The sequence below is a fragment of the Trachypithecus francoisi genome, unplaced genomic scaffold, assembly GCF_009764315.1.
Source record: "Trachypithecus francoisi isolate TF-2019V2 unplaced genomic scaffold, Tfra_2.0 Lachesis_group8, whole genome shotgun sequence".
NCBI classification, from domain to species: Eukaryota; Metazoa; Chordata; class Mammalia; order Primates; family Cercopithecidae; genus Trachypithecus; species Trachypithecus francoisi.
Genome location: NW_022681473.1, coordinates 85,838,719 through 85,851,413, shown reverse-complemented (window position 1 = coordinate 85,851,413; position 12,695 = coordinate 85,838,719). Strand labels below are relative to the sequence as shown.

Sequence of the window (12,695 nt, the reverse complement as noted above, 5' to 3'; positions counted from 1 at the left end):
ATATTTCCTTTGAATATCCTTTTCAACTTTATTTTTTTTGAGACGGAGTCTCGCTCTGCCGCCCAGGCTGGAGTGCAGTGGTATGATCTCTGCTCACTGCAAGCTCCGCCTCCTGGGTTCATGCCATTCTCCTGCCTCAGTCTCCCGAGTAGCTGGGACTACAGGCACCTGCCACCATGCCCGGCTAATTTTTTGTATTTTTAGTAGAGACGGGGTTTCACCATGTTAGCCAGGATGGTCTCGCTCTCCTGACCTTGTGATCAGCTCGCCTCAGCCTCCCAAAGTGCTGAAATTATAGGTGTGAGCCCCCGTACCCAGCCCTAAACTTTTTTTTTTTTTGAAGTTTAGAGTCAAAGATTTATAAAGATTGCCTCCTATATAGACTTTTTTTTTTTTTTTTTTTTTTTGAGATGGGGTATTGCTCTGTCACCAAGGTTGGAGCGCAGTGGCATGATCTCAGCTCACTGCAACCTCTGCCTCCGGGTTTCAAGTAATTCTCCTGCCTCAGCCTCCTGAGTAGCTGGGACTATAGGTGCCTGCCACCACACCCGGCTAATTTATGTATTTTTAGTAGAGACAGGGTTTCACCATGTTGGCCAGGCTGCTCTCAAACCCCTGACCTCAAGTAATCCACCCATACACCACTACACTGGGATAATTTCAAATATACTAACTCAAGGTCTATTATTGGTGAAAAGTGCCTGAACTTGTAAACTGTGTCTTCAAAATAGGGCTGTAACAATAGGTACCATATTAATATAAATTTGAATATGACAAATTAATATAAAGCAGTAATTTAGGAATTTGTGTGAACTAATTCCCTTCTAGCCACATCTTAGTGGATATTAACAGCTCTTGACATCTATTATATATGCCTAATAGTTGTCTCTTAGATATATATTAGTCAAAACATCTTAAAGTTGTCTTATTAAACTGACCCTTCTCCAGCCCATCCACAGAAATGTTAGACAAACACAGCAGACATAAGAATAATATATGATTATTGGTGTGGTCTAGCTCTGTGTCTCCAACCAAATCTCATCTTGAATTGTAATCCAAATTGTAATCCCCACATTTTAGGGGAGAGATCTCATGGGAGGTGATTAGATCATCGTGGTGGTTCCCCATGTTGTTCTAGTGATAGTGAATTCTCACAAGATCTGATGGTTTTATACGGGCTCTCCCCCGCTTTGCTCTGCACTTCCTTCTCTTGCCACCATGTGAAGGAGGACATGTATGCTTCCCCTTCCACCATAATTGTTAAGTTTCCCGAAGCCCCCACCAGACATACAGAACTGTGAGTCAATTAAATCTCTTTCTTTTATAAATTACCCAGTCTTGGTTGCTCTTTATAGCAGCGTGAGAATGGACTAATACAATTACACAGCAATTTTGAAAGCAAGAAAGGAAAATCTTCAGATACAAAAAAAAGAGAAAGGAACTCAAAAGCAATGAAAGGATACTGAAGTCAATATCACACAAGGCAATATTGGAGCCAGGGTACACAGAATGTGCAGGAATATAAAACTTTAGGCAATGTATAATCCACAATGATCAACAATATCAAGCCAATATAGTAACATAAATCTGGATCAGAACCAGTGATTTTATTTATTTATTGTTTGTAGAGAGTTGGTCTCACTCTGTTGGCCTGGCAGGTCTTGAACTCGTGCACTCATGTGATCTGTCTGCCTTGGCCTCCTAAGTGCTGGGACTACAGGTGTGAGCCACCCTGCCCAGCCACAACCACTGAAAACCATCAAGCCTAACCAAAGGCAAATTCACAACTGGCCCATAAGGCTGCCCACACAACTGAGGAATTTATTGTGGAATTACCACAATAAATGAAAAAATGAGACCACCATTTAACTTTTCAAGTTCCCATAAAAAAAATGATATACCATAAGGGAGAATCAACAGATAAAACCAAACAAATAAAGATTAACACTTTGAAAACATCAAATAATTTTTTAAAATTGAGATTTATAGTGTTCAAAGAGATAAAAGGAAGGTATAAAAACCACAGAGTTACAGTACATTAAAAGAACAAAACTAAGTGGATGGAAAAAGACCCAAATGAAAATGAAAACATATAACCACTGAAATAAACACAATAACATAGTGAAGACACCTATCACACACAAGAATTAATTACTGAGACATTTTCTCAAATACTGTTGTATGATTGCTCAAATATTTAAGTCTAATTCTCTCTAATGAGAACTGAAAGCTGATTGAGGGTAGAAAGCATACGGTAAGCCCTCTGTATCTGTGTGTTTTGCATCCATGGATTCAATCAACTATGGATTGAAAATATACGAGAAAAAACAAAAAAGGATGGTTGAGTCTGTACTAAACATATACAGATTCTTATTCTTATTCTTGATATTATTCTCCAAACAATATAGTATAGCAACTATTTACATAATATTTACATTGTATTAGGTATTATAAGTAATCTAGAGATAATTTATAGTATATGAGATTGGGTGTAGGTTATATGCAAATACTACACCATTTTATAGGACACTTGAACATCCATGGATTTTACTATCCACAGGGGTCTCAGAACCAATTCACTCATGGATACTGAGGGACAACTGCCTAGTATTTCTTTTTTTACACTGCAGAGCATCTAGCATAATGTTAAGCATATAAACATTCAAATTTTGCATAACAGAGTTAAGATCTCCACAAACTGTAGCACTGATAATGAATGCAAACTCCAGATTCATAACAGAAAAAGGAGTAAGTTTTAAAAAATATACACAAGGCCAGGGACAGTGGCTCATGCCCGTAACCCCAGAACTATGGGAGGCCGAGGCGGCCTGATCACTTGAGGCCAGGAGTTTGAGACCAGCCTGGCCAACATAGCGAAACCCCATCTACACCAAAAATACACACACCAAAAAGTTAGCTGGGCATCGTGGCATGTGACGGTAATCTCAGCTACTCGGGAGGATGAGGCATGAGAATCACCTGAGCCTAGGAGGTGGAGGTTGCAGTGAACTGAGATCATGCCACTACACTCCAGCCTGGGTGATAGAGTGAGACCCTATTTCCGATCAATTGATCAGTCAATATATTTGAGACTGATGTTGTGATATCTTCTGACAAATGTGCGGGTTACCTAAATATGAAGACCTCTGGTGTAAGAAGGCACAAAAATGTTATGCTAAATAACAATTCTGAAGAGTTTTACAAAGTAATCTACTATCTCACTTAAGTCATTAAACATATTTCAGAGATATAGAGTTATATGGTTATTTACACTTTTTATAATGTAGACTCAAAGAAGCTAACATAACTTTAAAACATCTCACAACTGTATTTTTACTATTTAAGTTAAATTCTACCAAATACAATAATAACAACAAAAAAAGCCAATCACATTTTTTGATTTCATAACTGATGCCAAGAAATTTCAGTCCTAGGCTATAACAGCACTATTAGTCCTCACCGAAAGAAAAAAAATCTTTATTCAATTAGTTTTCCCTGTAACTAACTGTTCCTGAGTATCAATCTGTGAGGTGCTTTACTTACTTGTTTCTCTAACACAGATGTCCTCTCCATTTCTGCATGCTTTATCATATTTCGCATGTATTCCAATTGTTTTTCTAATAGATTGCATTTATTTTCTGCAGCTAACAACTGAGATGTCAGTTCTAAAAAGAATACATAAGAAAAACAGAAATCAACTCACCCATAAAAGTTTTAACAAGCTGTTAACAGGACTTGAATCTACTGTGTATACAATAAAAACACCTTCCACAGACCTAGAAACCTTTTCAGATTACCGAAATCATTCTCTTTCTACATGCTAGTCAAACTGGCCTTGCATTCGGTAGATAAATACCATGTATGATAACAGCATTTGCTCCTCAAAATGCACCTGAATACAATGCAGTTTTGTAGTACTTGAAGATACCACTACAAAACACTAATGTAGTATTTCTTTTAGAATACTTAATACTGCACACTTATTTTGATAGAATTTAATTTTCTTCATAAACAAACCTTGATTGTGCTTTGATTCCTCGTTCTTTGAATTCTCCCTTTCTTGTATCTGTTCATCCAGTACTTTCTTATATTCAATTGTTTCTCTAGACAAAGTTTTCACACTTTCTTCTGCCTGAATCCTCTCAAGTTCCAAGCGTCGAATCTTATCTTGAAGATTCTTAAGAGCAGAAAATATGGCTGCCAAATACAAACACAAATGTGGATGCTGTAACAGCATAAGTGGACAAAGTATATTAAGAAAGAATAAACTCATCTAAATAAAAGATACAATTGATGGGTGAGTCCAGTGGAGGATCATTCTTTGGGAACAATAAAATGTTAATTATCTCATGTTTGTTTTTTAAGAAATCAATTTAAAGACACTGAGTGGGCCAGGTGCGGTGGCTCACACCTGTAATCCCAGCACTCTGGGAGGCTGAGGTGGGTGGATCAACTGAGGTCAGGATTTTGAGACCACTCTAACATTGTGAAATCCTGTCTCTACTAAAAATACAAAGATTAGGCAGGCGTAGTGGCAGGCGCCTGTAATCCCAGTTACTTGAGAGGCTGAGGCAGGAGAATTGCTTGAACCCAGGGGAAGGGTGGAGGTTGCAGTGAGCTGAGATTGCACCACTGCACTCCAGGCTGGGCAACAGCGTGAGATTGTGCCTCAAAAAAAAAAAAAAAAAAAAGACAATGAGTGCTCGAAATGAGCTCAAGTAAAAACCCCATTACTATGGTAAAAAAATTGCAAAGACTTTTATAAAGTGGTAAAAAATTTAGCCATCATACAAAGTTCACATAACAGTCCTAAAGTACCTTACTGTCTTATTAATATATTACTTATTAATTAAAATTATTAGTAAATATATTAGTAACTAGTAACTAATACTTAATACATTTTATTAATAGAAGCACATGTAAAATCCAACTGTAGAGTTACAGTCAAGTGCAAATAAATACTATTTTTAAAATCTGCATTTTAAATACTTTCTAAACTCCCCTTCAAGTTTCTGATTATAAATTATGTTGACTGCAGTAAATATAGATTGAGAAAAAACACGCTGAAAAATAACCAATAATCCTATTACCCAGAGATAATGACTGTCATTTGGTTCTTTTTTTTCTGTATGTATAAAATAAATTGAGACAAAATGCATGTAGGTTTTTTCACTTTAGCATTATTAAATCGTGAGAATTTCCTCATGCAATCAGTCTTAAAATTTTCTAATGATCAATAATTAAAAACTAAAAAGTTAAAACTACTGGCTCAAAGAACATTCATAGCCATTCTAATGAGAAAAATATGCTACTTCTAGCTATTTTCCATTTCCATTATAAAATAAATCTTTTCATATACGTTATTGGCCAATTTTCTCCCTTTCATGAATTTCCTTTGCCCGTTTTTGTATGGGAAAAAGTTTTCTTCATTTTATTATCTGCTTTTAATTCTAGTTCTGATGTACAGATGTTTTGATTTTTCACAGAGGTATACCTAACACTCTTTCCCATGATGGCTTTTTTTTTTAAATACTTTAAGTACTAAGGTACATGTGCACCACGTGCAGGTTTGTTACATATGCATACATGTGCCATGTTGGTGTGCTGCATCCATTAACTTATCATTTACATTAGGTGTTATCTCCTAATGCTATCCTTCCCCCCTCCCCCCAGCCCATGACAGGCCCTGGTGTGTGATGTTCCCCACCCTGTGTCCACGTGTTTTCATTGTTCAGTTCCCACCTATAAGTGAGAACACGCAATGTCTGGTTTTCTCTCCTTGTGATAAGTTTGTTCAGAATCATGGTTTCCAGCTTCATCCATGTCCCAACAAAGGACATGAACTCATCCTTTTTTATGGCTGCATAGTATTCCATGGTGTATATGTGCCACATTTTCTTAATCCAGTCTATCATTGATGGACATCTGGGTTGGTTCCAAGTCTTTGCTATTGTGAATAGTGCTGCAATAAACATACATGTGCATGTGTCTTTATAGCAGCATGATTTATAATCCTTTGGGAATATACCCAGTAATGAGATGGCTGGGTCAAATGGTATTTCTAGTTCTAGATCCTTGAGGAATCGCCACCCTGTTTTCCACAATGGTTGAACTAGTTTACAGTCCCACCAACAGTGTAAAAGCATTCCTATTTCTCCACATCCTCTCCAGGACCTGTTGTTTCCTGACTTTTTAATGATCACTTTAATGGCTTAGAATTGTCTTGGCAATGTGGGCTCTTTTTTGGTTCCGTATGAACTTTAAAGTAGTTTTTTCCAATTCTATGAAGAAAGTCATTGGTAGCTTAATAGGGATGGCACTGAATCTATAAATTACCTTGGGCACTGTGGCCATTTTCACAATACTGATTCTTCCTATCCATGAGCATGGAATGTTCTTCCATTTGTTTGTGTCCTCTTTTATTTCGTTGAGCAGTGGCTTGTAGTTCTCTTTGAAGGAGTCCTTCACATCCCTTGTAAGTTGGATTCCTAGGTATTTTATTCTCTTTGAAGCAATTGTGAATGGGAGTTCATTCATGATTTGGCTGTTATTGGCGTAGAGGAATGCTTGTGATTTTTGTTTGCACATTGATTTTGTATCCTGAGACTTTGCTGAAGTTGCTCATCAGCTTAAGGAAATTTTGGGCTGAGACAGGGTTTTCTAAATACACAATTATTTCATCTGCAAACAGGGACAATTTGACTTCCTCTTTTCCTAACTGAATACCCTTTATTTCTTTCTCCTGCCTGACTGCCCTGGCCAGAACTTCCAACACTATGCTGAATAGGAATGGTGAGAGGGCAACCCTGCCTTGTGCCAGTTTTCAAAGGTAATGCTTCCAGTTTCTGCCCATTCAGTATGGTATTGGCTGTGGGTCTGTCATAAATAGTTCTTATTATTTTGAGATACGTCCAATCAATACCTAGTTTATTGAGAGTCTTTAGCATGAAGGGCTGTTGAATTTTGTCAAAGGCCTTTTCTGCATCTATTGAGATAGTCATGTGGTTTTCGTCTTTGGTTCTGTTTATATGATGCATTACGTTTATTGATTTACCTATGTTGAACCAGCCTTGCATCCCATGGATAAAGTCAACTTGATCATGGTGGATAAGCTTTTTGATGTGCTGCCGGATTTGGTTTGCCAGTATTTTACTGAGGATTTCTGCATTGATGTTCATCAGGGATATTGGTCTAAAATTATCTTTTTCTGTTGTGTCTCTGCCAGGCTTTGGTATTAGGATGATGCAGGTCTCATAAAATGAGTTAGGGAGGATACCCTCTTTTTCTATTCATTGGAATTGTTTCAGAAGGAATGGTACCAGCTCCTCTTTGTGCCTCTGGTAGAATTCAGCTGTGAATCTGTCTGGTCCTGGACTTTTTTTGGTTGGTTGATTATTAATTATTGCCTCGATTTCAGAGCCTGTTATTCGTCTATTCAGGGATTCAACTTCTTCCTGGTTTAGTCTTGGGAGGGTGCATGTGTCTAGGAATTTATCCATTTCTTCTAGATTTTCTAGTTTATTTGCGTAGAGGTGTTTATAGTATTCTCTGATGGTAGTTTGCATCTCTGTGGGATTGGTGGTGATATCCCCTTTATCTTTTTTTATTGTGTCTATTTGATTCTTTTCTCTTTTCTTCTTTATTAGTCTTGCTAGCAGTCTATCAATTTTGTTGATCTTTCCCAAAAACCAGCTCCTGGATTCACTGATTTTTTGAAGGGTTTTTTGTGTCTCAATCTCCTTCAGTTCTGCTCTTAGTGATTTCTTGCCTTCTGCTAGCTTTTGCATGTGTTTGTTCTTGCTTCTCTAGTTCTTTTAATCGTGATGTTAGGGTGTCAATTTTACATCTATCTTGCTTTCTCTTCTGGGGATTTATTTAGTGCTATGAATTTCCCTCTACACACTGCTTTAAATGTGTCCCAGAGATTCTGGTATGTTTTGTCTTTGTTCTCACTGGTTTCAAAGAACATCTTTATTTCTGCCTTCATTTCGTTATGTATCCAGTAGTCATTCAGGAGCAGGTTGTCAGTTTCCATGTAGTTGAGTGGTTTTGAGTGAGTTTCTTAATCCTGAGTTCTAGTTTGATGGCACTGTGATCTGAGAGACAGTTTGTTTTAATTTCTGTTCTTTTACATTTGCTGAGGAGTGCTTTACTTCCAACTATGTGGTCAATTTTGGAATAAGTGTGATGTGGTCCTGAGAATGTGTATTATGTTGATTTGGGGTGGACAGTTCTGTAGATGTCTATTGGGTCCACTTCGAGCAGAGCTTAAAGTCCTGGATCTCCTTGTTAACTTTGTCTCAATGTGTCTAATGTTGATAGTAGGATGTTAAAGACTCCCATTACTATTGTGTGGGAGTCTAAGTCTCTTTATAGGTCTCTAAGGGCTTGCTTTATGAATCTGGGTGCTCCTGTATTTGGCACATATATATTTAGGATAGTTAACTCTTCTTGGTGAATTGATCCCTTTACCATTGTGTAATCGTCTTCTCTCTTTTGATCTTTGTTGGTTTAAAGTCTGCTTTATCAGAGACTAGGATTGCAACCCCCACTTTTTTTTGTTTTCCATTTGCTTGGTAGATCTTCCTCCATCCCTTTATTTTGAGCCTATGTGTGTCTCTGCACGTGAGATGGGTCTCCTGAATACAGCACATTGATGGGTCTTGACTCTTTATCCAAATTGCCAGTCTGTGTCTTTTAATTGGAGCATTTAGCCCACTTACATTTAAGGTTAATATTGTTATGTGTAAATGTGATCCTGTCATTATGATGTTAGCTGGTTATTTTGCTTGTTAGTTGCTGCAGTTTCTTCCTAGCATCAATGGTCTTTACAATTTGGCATGTTTTTGCAGTGGCTGGTACTGGTTGTTCCTTTGCATGTTTAGGGCTTCCTTCAGGAGCTCTTTTAAGGTAGGCCTGGTGATGACAAAATCTCTCAGCATTTGCTTGTCTATAAAGGATTTTATTTCTCCTTCCTTCACTTATGAAACTTAGTTTGGCTGGATATGAAATTCTGGGTTGAAAATTCTTCTCTTTAACAATGTTGAATATTGGTCCCCACTCTCTTCTGGCTTGTAGAATTTCTGCAGAGAGATCCGCTGTTAGTCTGATGGGCTTCCCTTTGTGGGTATCCTGACCTTTCTCTCTGGCTGCCCTTAATATTTTTGCCTTCATTTGAACTTTGGTGAATCTGACAATTATGTGCCTTGGAGTTGCTCTTCTCGAGAAGTATCTTTGTGGTGTTCTCTGTATTTCCTGAATTAGAATGTTGGCCTGCCTTGCTAGATTAGGTAAGTCCTCCTGGACAACATCCTGAAGAGTGTTTTCCAACTTGGTTCCATTCTCCCCATCACTTTCAGGTACACCAATCAAGAGGTAGATTTGGTTTTTTCACATAGTCCCATGTTTCTTGGAGGTTTTGTTCATTTCTTTTTACTCTTTTTTCTCTAAACTTCTCTTCTCGCTTCATTTCATTCATTTGATCCTCAATCACTGATACTCTTTCTTCCACTTGATCGAATCAGCTACTGAAGCTTGTGCATGCGTCACATAGTTCTCAGGCCATGGTTTTCAGCTCCATTGGGTCATTTACGGGTCTTCTCTATGCTGTTTATTCTAGTCAGCCATTCATCTAATCTTTTTTCAAGGTTTTTAGCTTATTTGTGATGGGTTCAAACATCCTCCTTTAGCTTGGAGAGGTTTGTTATTATCGATCGTCCAAAGCTGCCTTCTCTTAACTCATCAAAGTCATTCTCCGTCCAGCTTTCTTCCGTTGCTGCCGAGGAGCTGCGTTCCTTTGGAGGAGAAAAGGAACTCTGATTTTAGAATTTTCAGCTTTTCTGTTTTGGTTTCTCCCCATCTTTGTGGTTCTATCTACCTTTGGTCTTTGATGATGGTGACGTGCAGATGGGGTTTTGGTGTGGATGTCCTTTCTGTTTTAGTTTTCCTTCTAACAGTCAGACCCTCAGCTGCAGGTCTGTTGGAGTTTGCTGGAGTTTCACTCCAGACCGTTTGCCTGAGTATCACCAATGGAGGCTGCAGAATAGCAAATATTGCAGAACGGCAGATGTTGCTGCCTGATCCTTCCTCTGGAAGCTTCGTGTCAGAAGGGCACCCAGCCGTATGAGGTGTCAGTTGGCCCCTACTGGGAGGTGTCTCCCGGTTAGGCTACTCGGGGATCAGGGACCCACTTGAGGTGGCAGTCTGTCCATTCTCAGATCTCAAACTCCATGCTGGGAGAACCACTACTCTCTTCAAAGCTGTCAGGGACGTTTAAGTCTGCAGAAGTTTCTGCTGCCTTTTGTTCATCTATGGCCTTCCCCCAGAGGTGGAGTCTACAGAGGCAAGCAGGCCTCTTTGAGCTGCACTGGGCTCCATTCAGTTCAAGTTTCCCGGCCGCTTTGTTTACCTACTCAAGCCTCAGCAATGGCGGGAGCCCCTCCCCCAGCCTCAATGCGGCCTGCAGTTCCATGTCAGACTGCCGTGCTAGCAGTGAGTGAGGCTTCGTGGGCGTGGGACCCCCCAAGTCGGGCACAGGATGTAATCTCCTGGTGTGCCATTTGCTAAGACCACTGGAAAAGCGCAGTATTAGGGTGGGAGTGTCCCAATTTTCCAGGTACCATCTGTCACAGCTTCCCTTGGCTAGGAAAGGGAATTCCCCAACCCCTTGTGCTTCCCAGGTGAGACAACGCCCCGCCCTGCTTCGGCTCAAACTCCATGGACTGCACCCACTGTCCGACAAGCCCCAGTGAGATGAACCCAGTACCTCAGCTGGAAATGCAGAAATCACCTGTCTTCTGTGTCGCTCACCCTGGGAGCTGGAGACTGGAGCTGTTCCTATTCGGCCATCTTGGACCCAGACCGAGTTGTTCTTTATTTCTCTATTAGTTATACGCAGCTTACTTCCAAAAAGAACTTGAAGAAAATGAACTTAAGACTAGGACTTTTTCTCAAGTATCTTACAGATTACAGGATGGTTCTTTTGAACTCTGAAAAGCAAGCTGGTTTTGCTGTCACCTTTATGATTGGGTCAGAAGTCATCAATGCTTTAACAACAGAGTCCTGGGCATGGTGTTTCCTCCCATCATGTTTTCTTTCTTTATATACTTAGAAAGTTCTTCCCAACCACCAGATCAAATAAACTTTGTATTTTTAAAATTATATTTAGAGTTTCATATGTTTACATTTGTTAAGTCACAGAAAAAGTGTTTTTGTATTTAAAGAGAAACTTGAAATGTCTAATTGATCATACACTAAATTCACACACATATATATTAGATACTATTTTATATTCTGTTACATACACACCCTAAGACAGATCTTTCTTCTATTCCAGATTCCTTAATAATATTAGGGAATTAGTGCCAGTATGTCAATTACTAAAATTTCATAAACACTGATTCTGCCAGTCACCTATATTATATAAATCTTAAAATGTTTCCAGTAATTATTCAGAATCATTTTGCTAAACACTAAACTATATAATAGGTAGGGAGAGCTGCCATCTTTTAAGCATTGAGTCCTCTTACTCAACCCAAAGCACTCTTGTCCATTTATTAACATAATTTATTCCTTTGCCAAATTTTTCAGTGCCTAGGATATGACAGGCCTCAAACAGGAGACTAATACATTTTATTGCAGTCAGCTTATTCTTGCTGGTATGCAATGAGACTACAATCTAATTGGAAAAAATGCAGACATGAAACAGACACATACACAGGTAGAAACCTGAAAAAGCAACTGAAAAGACACTTAGAACTAAAAGAGAAGCAGCCTAGGTATAAGATTAATACTAAAGGGAACAATTCTTTTATATACCTGCAATAATCAGATAAATACCATAGAAAAATAAAAATTTAAATGTCCTTTAATATCCATTGAGTTTTCTTAACCTCTTCTGAACCACAGGCAAATTTACTAAAGACTTTGCAATATCAAACATTTTTTGCATTTCTTCATTATACCCAACAGTACACAATTTTGCTACTATTTTATTTCTGCATTTATATTTATTATTGAAACTGGCTGAACATTTCATTTTTGTTCTTTATGTCAGCAACTGTAATATCACAGGGTTATGCTGGGATGTGCGCTTTCCTTTTAGGTATTCCTGCATGGCTTTATGTCCCTTTTTAAAAGTGTAATGTTTTATTGTTTTCTTTTCAAAAAAATTACTGAATAAATGCAGAGGATAATTTAGAAAACACATGACTGAAAAGGAAAAAAAACCACACCCATAATCTTACCATCTAGGTGTAGTAATTATAAACATTTTATTGAAATCCTATACATTTTAAAAATGCTTTCATATGTGAGATTGCCCTTTACTATGTCATATTTATTTATATATGAGCACACTTTAAATGCAATTTATAATATTAAGTATTTTCATTAACATTGTATAGCTCTCATTATGTATTCAAGTCTTCACATATGCACCTCAGTGAGCACATAAAATTGGCTTGGGTTTACTTATCAGAGGTGACTTTTTTTATCCACAGTCTCTTCCTGAGACCACGGGCTGCAGTGTTCCAGTTCTGATTTGACAACTCTCATCACACCCAGCTTTTCAAAGTATTCCAGAAGTTGCCTCATGGGCGCCTAGAGCTTTGTTCTCCAGTCCCTACCCACATTTAAAATTCCATCATCTCTGCTGCTGTACCCCAACACTTAAGGTTTATACCTAATGCCAAGAC

The 12,695-nt window shown here is 38.3% G+C and overlaps 1 protein-coding gene across 2 annotated transcripts in view; it reads right to left on the bottom strand.

The window, feature by feature from the left end:
- Nucleotides 1–12,695, bottom strand: part of CEP57 (centrosomal protein 57) — a 43,228-nt gene that overhangs the window by 14,924 nt on the left and 15,609 nt on the right. For both annotated transcript variants that reach the window (XM_033206392.1, XM_033206391.1), the window contains exons 3-4: nucleotides 4,018–4,197; nucleotides 3,544–3,665 (exon numbers count right to left, since the gene is read on the bottom strand). In XM_033206392.1, the coding sequence (XP_033062283.1) occupies nucleotides 3,544–3,665; nucleotides 4,018–4,197 (302 nt within the window). The remainder of the gene's footprint in view (nucleotides 1–3,543; nucleotides 3,666–4,017; nucleotides 4,198–12,695) is intronic.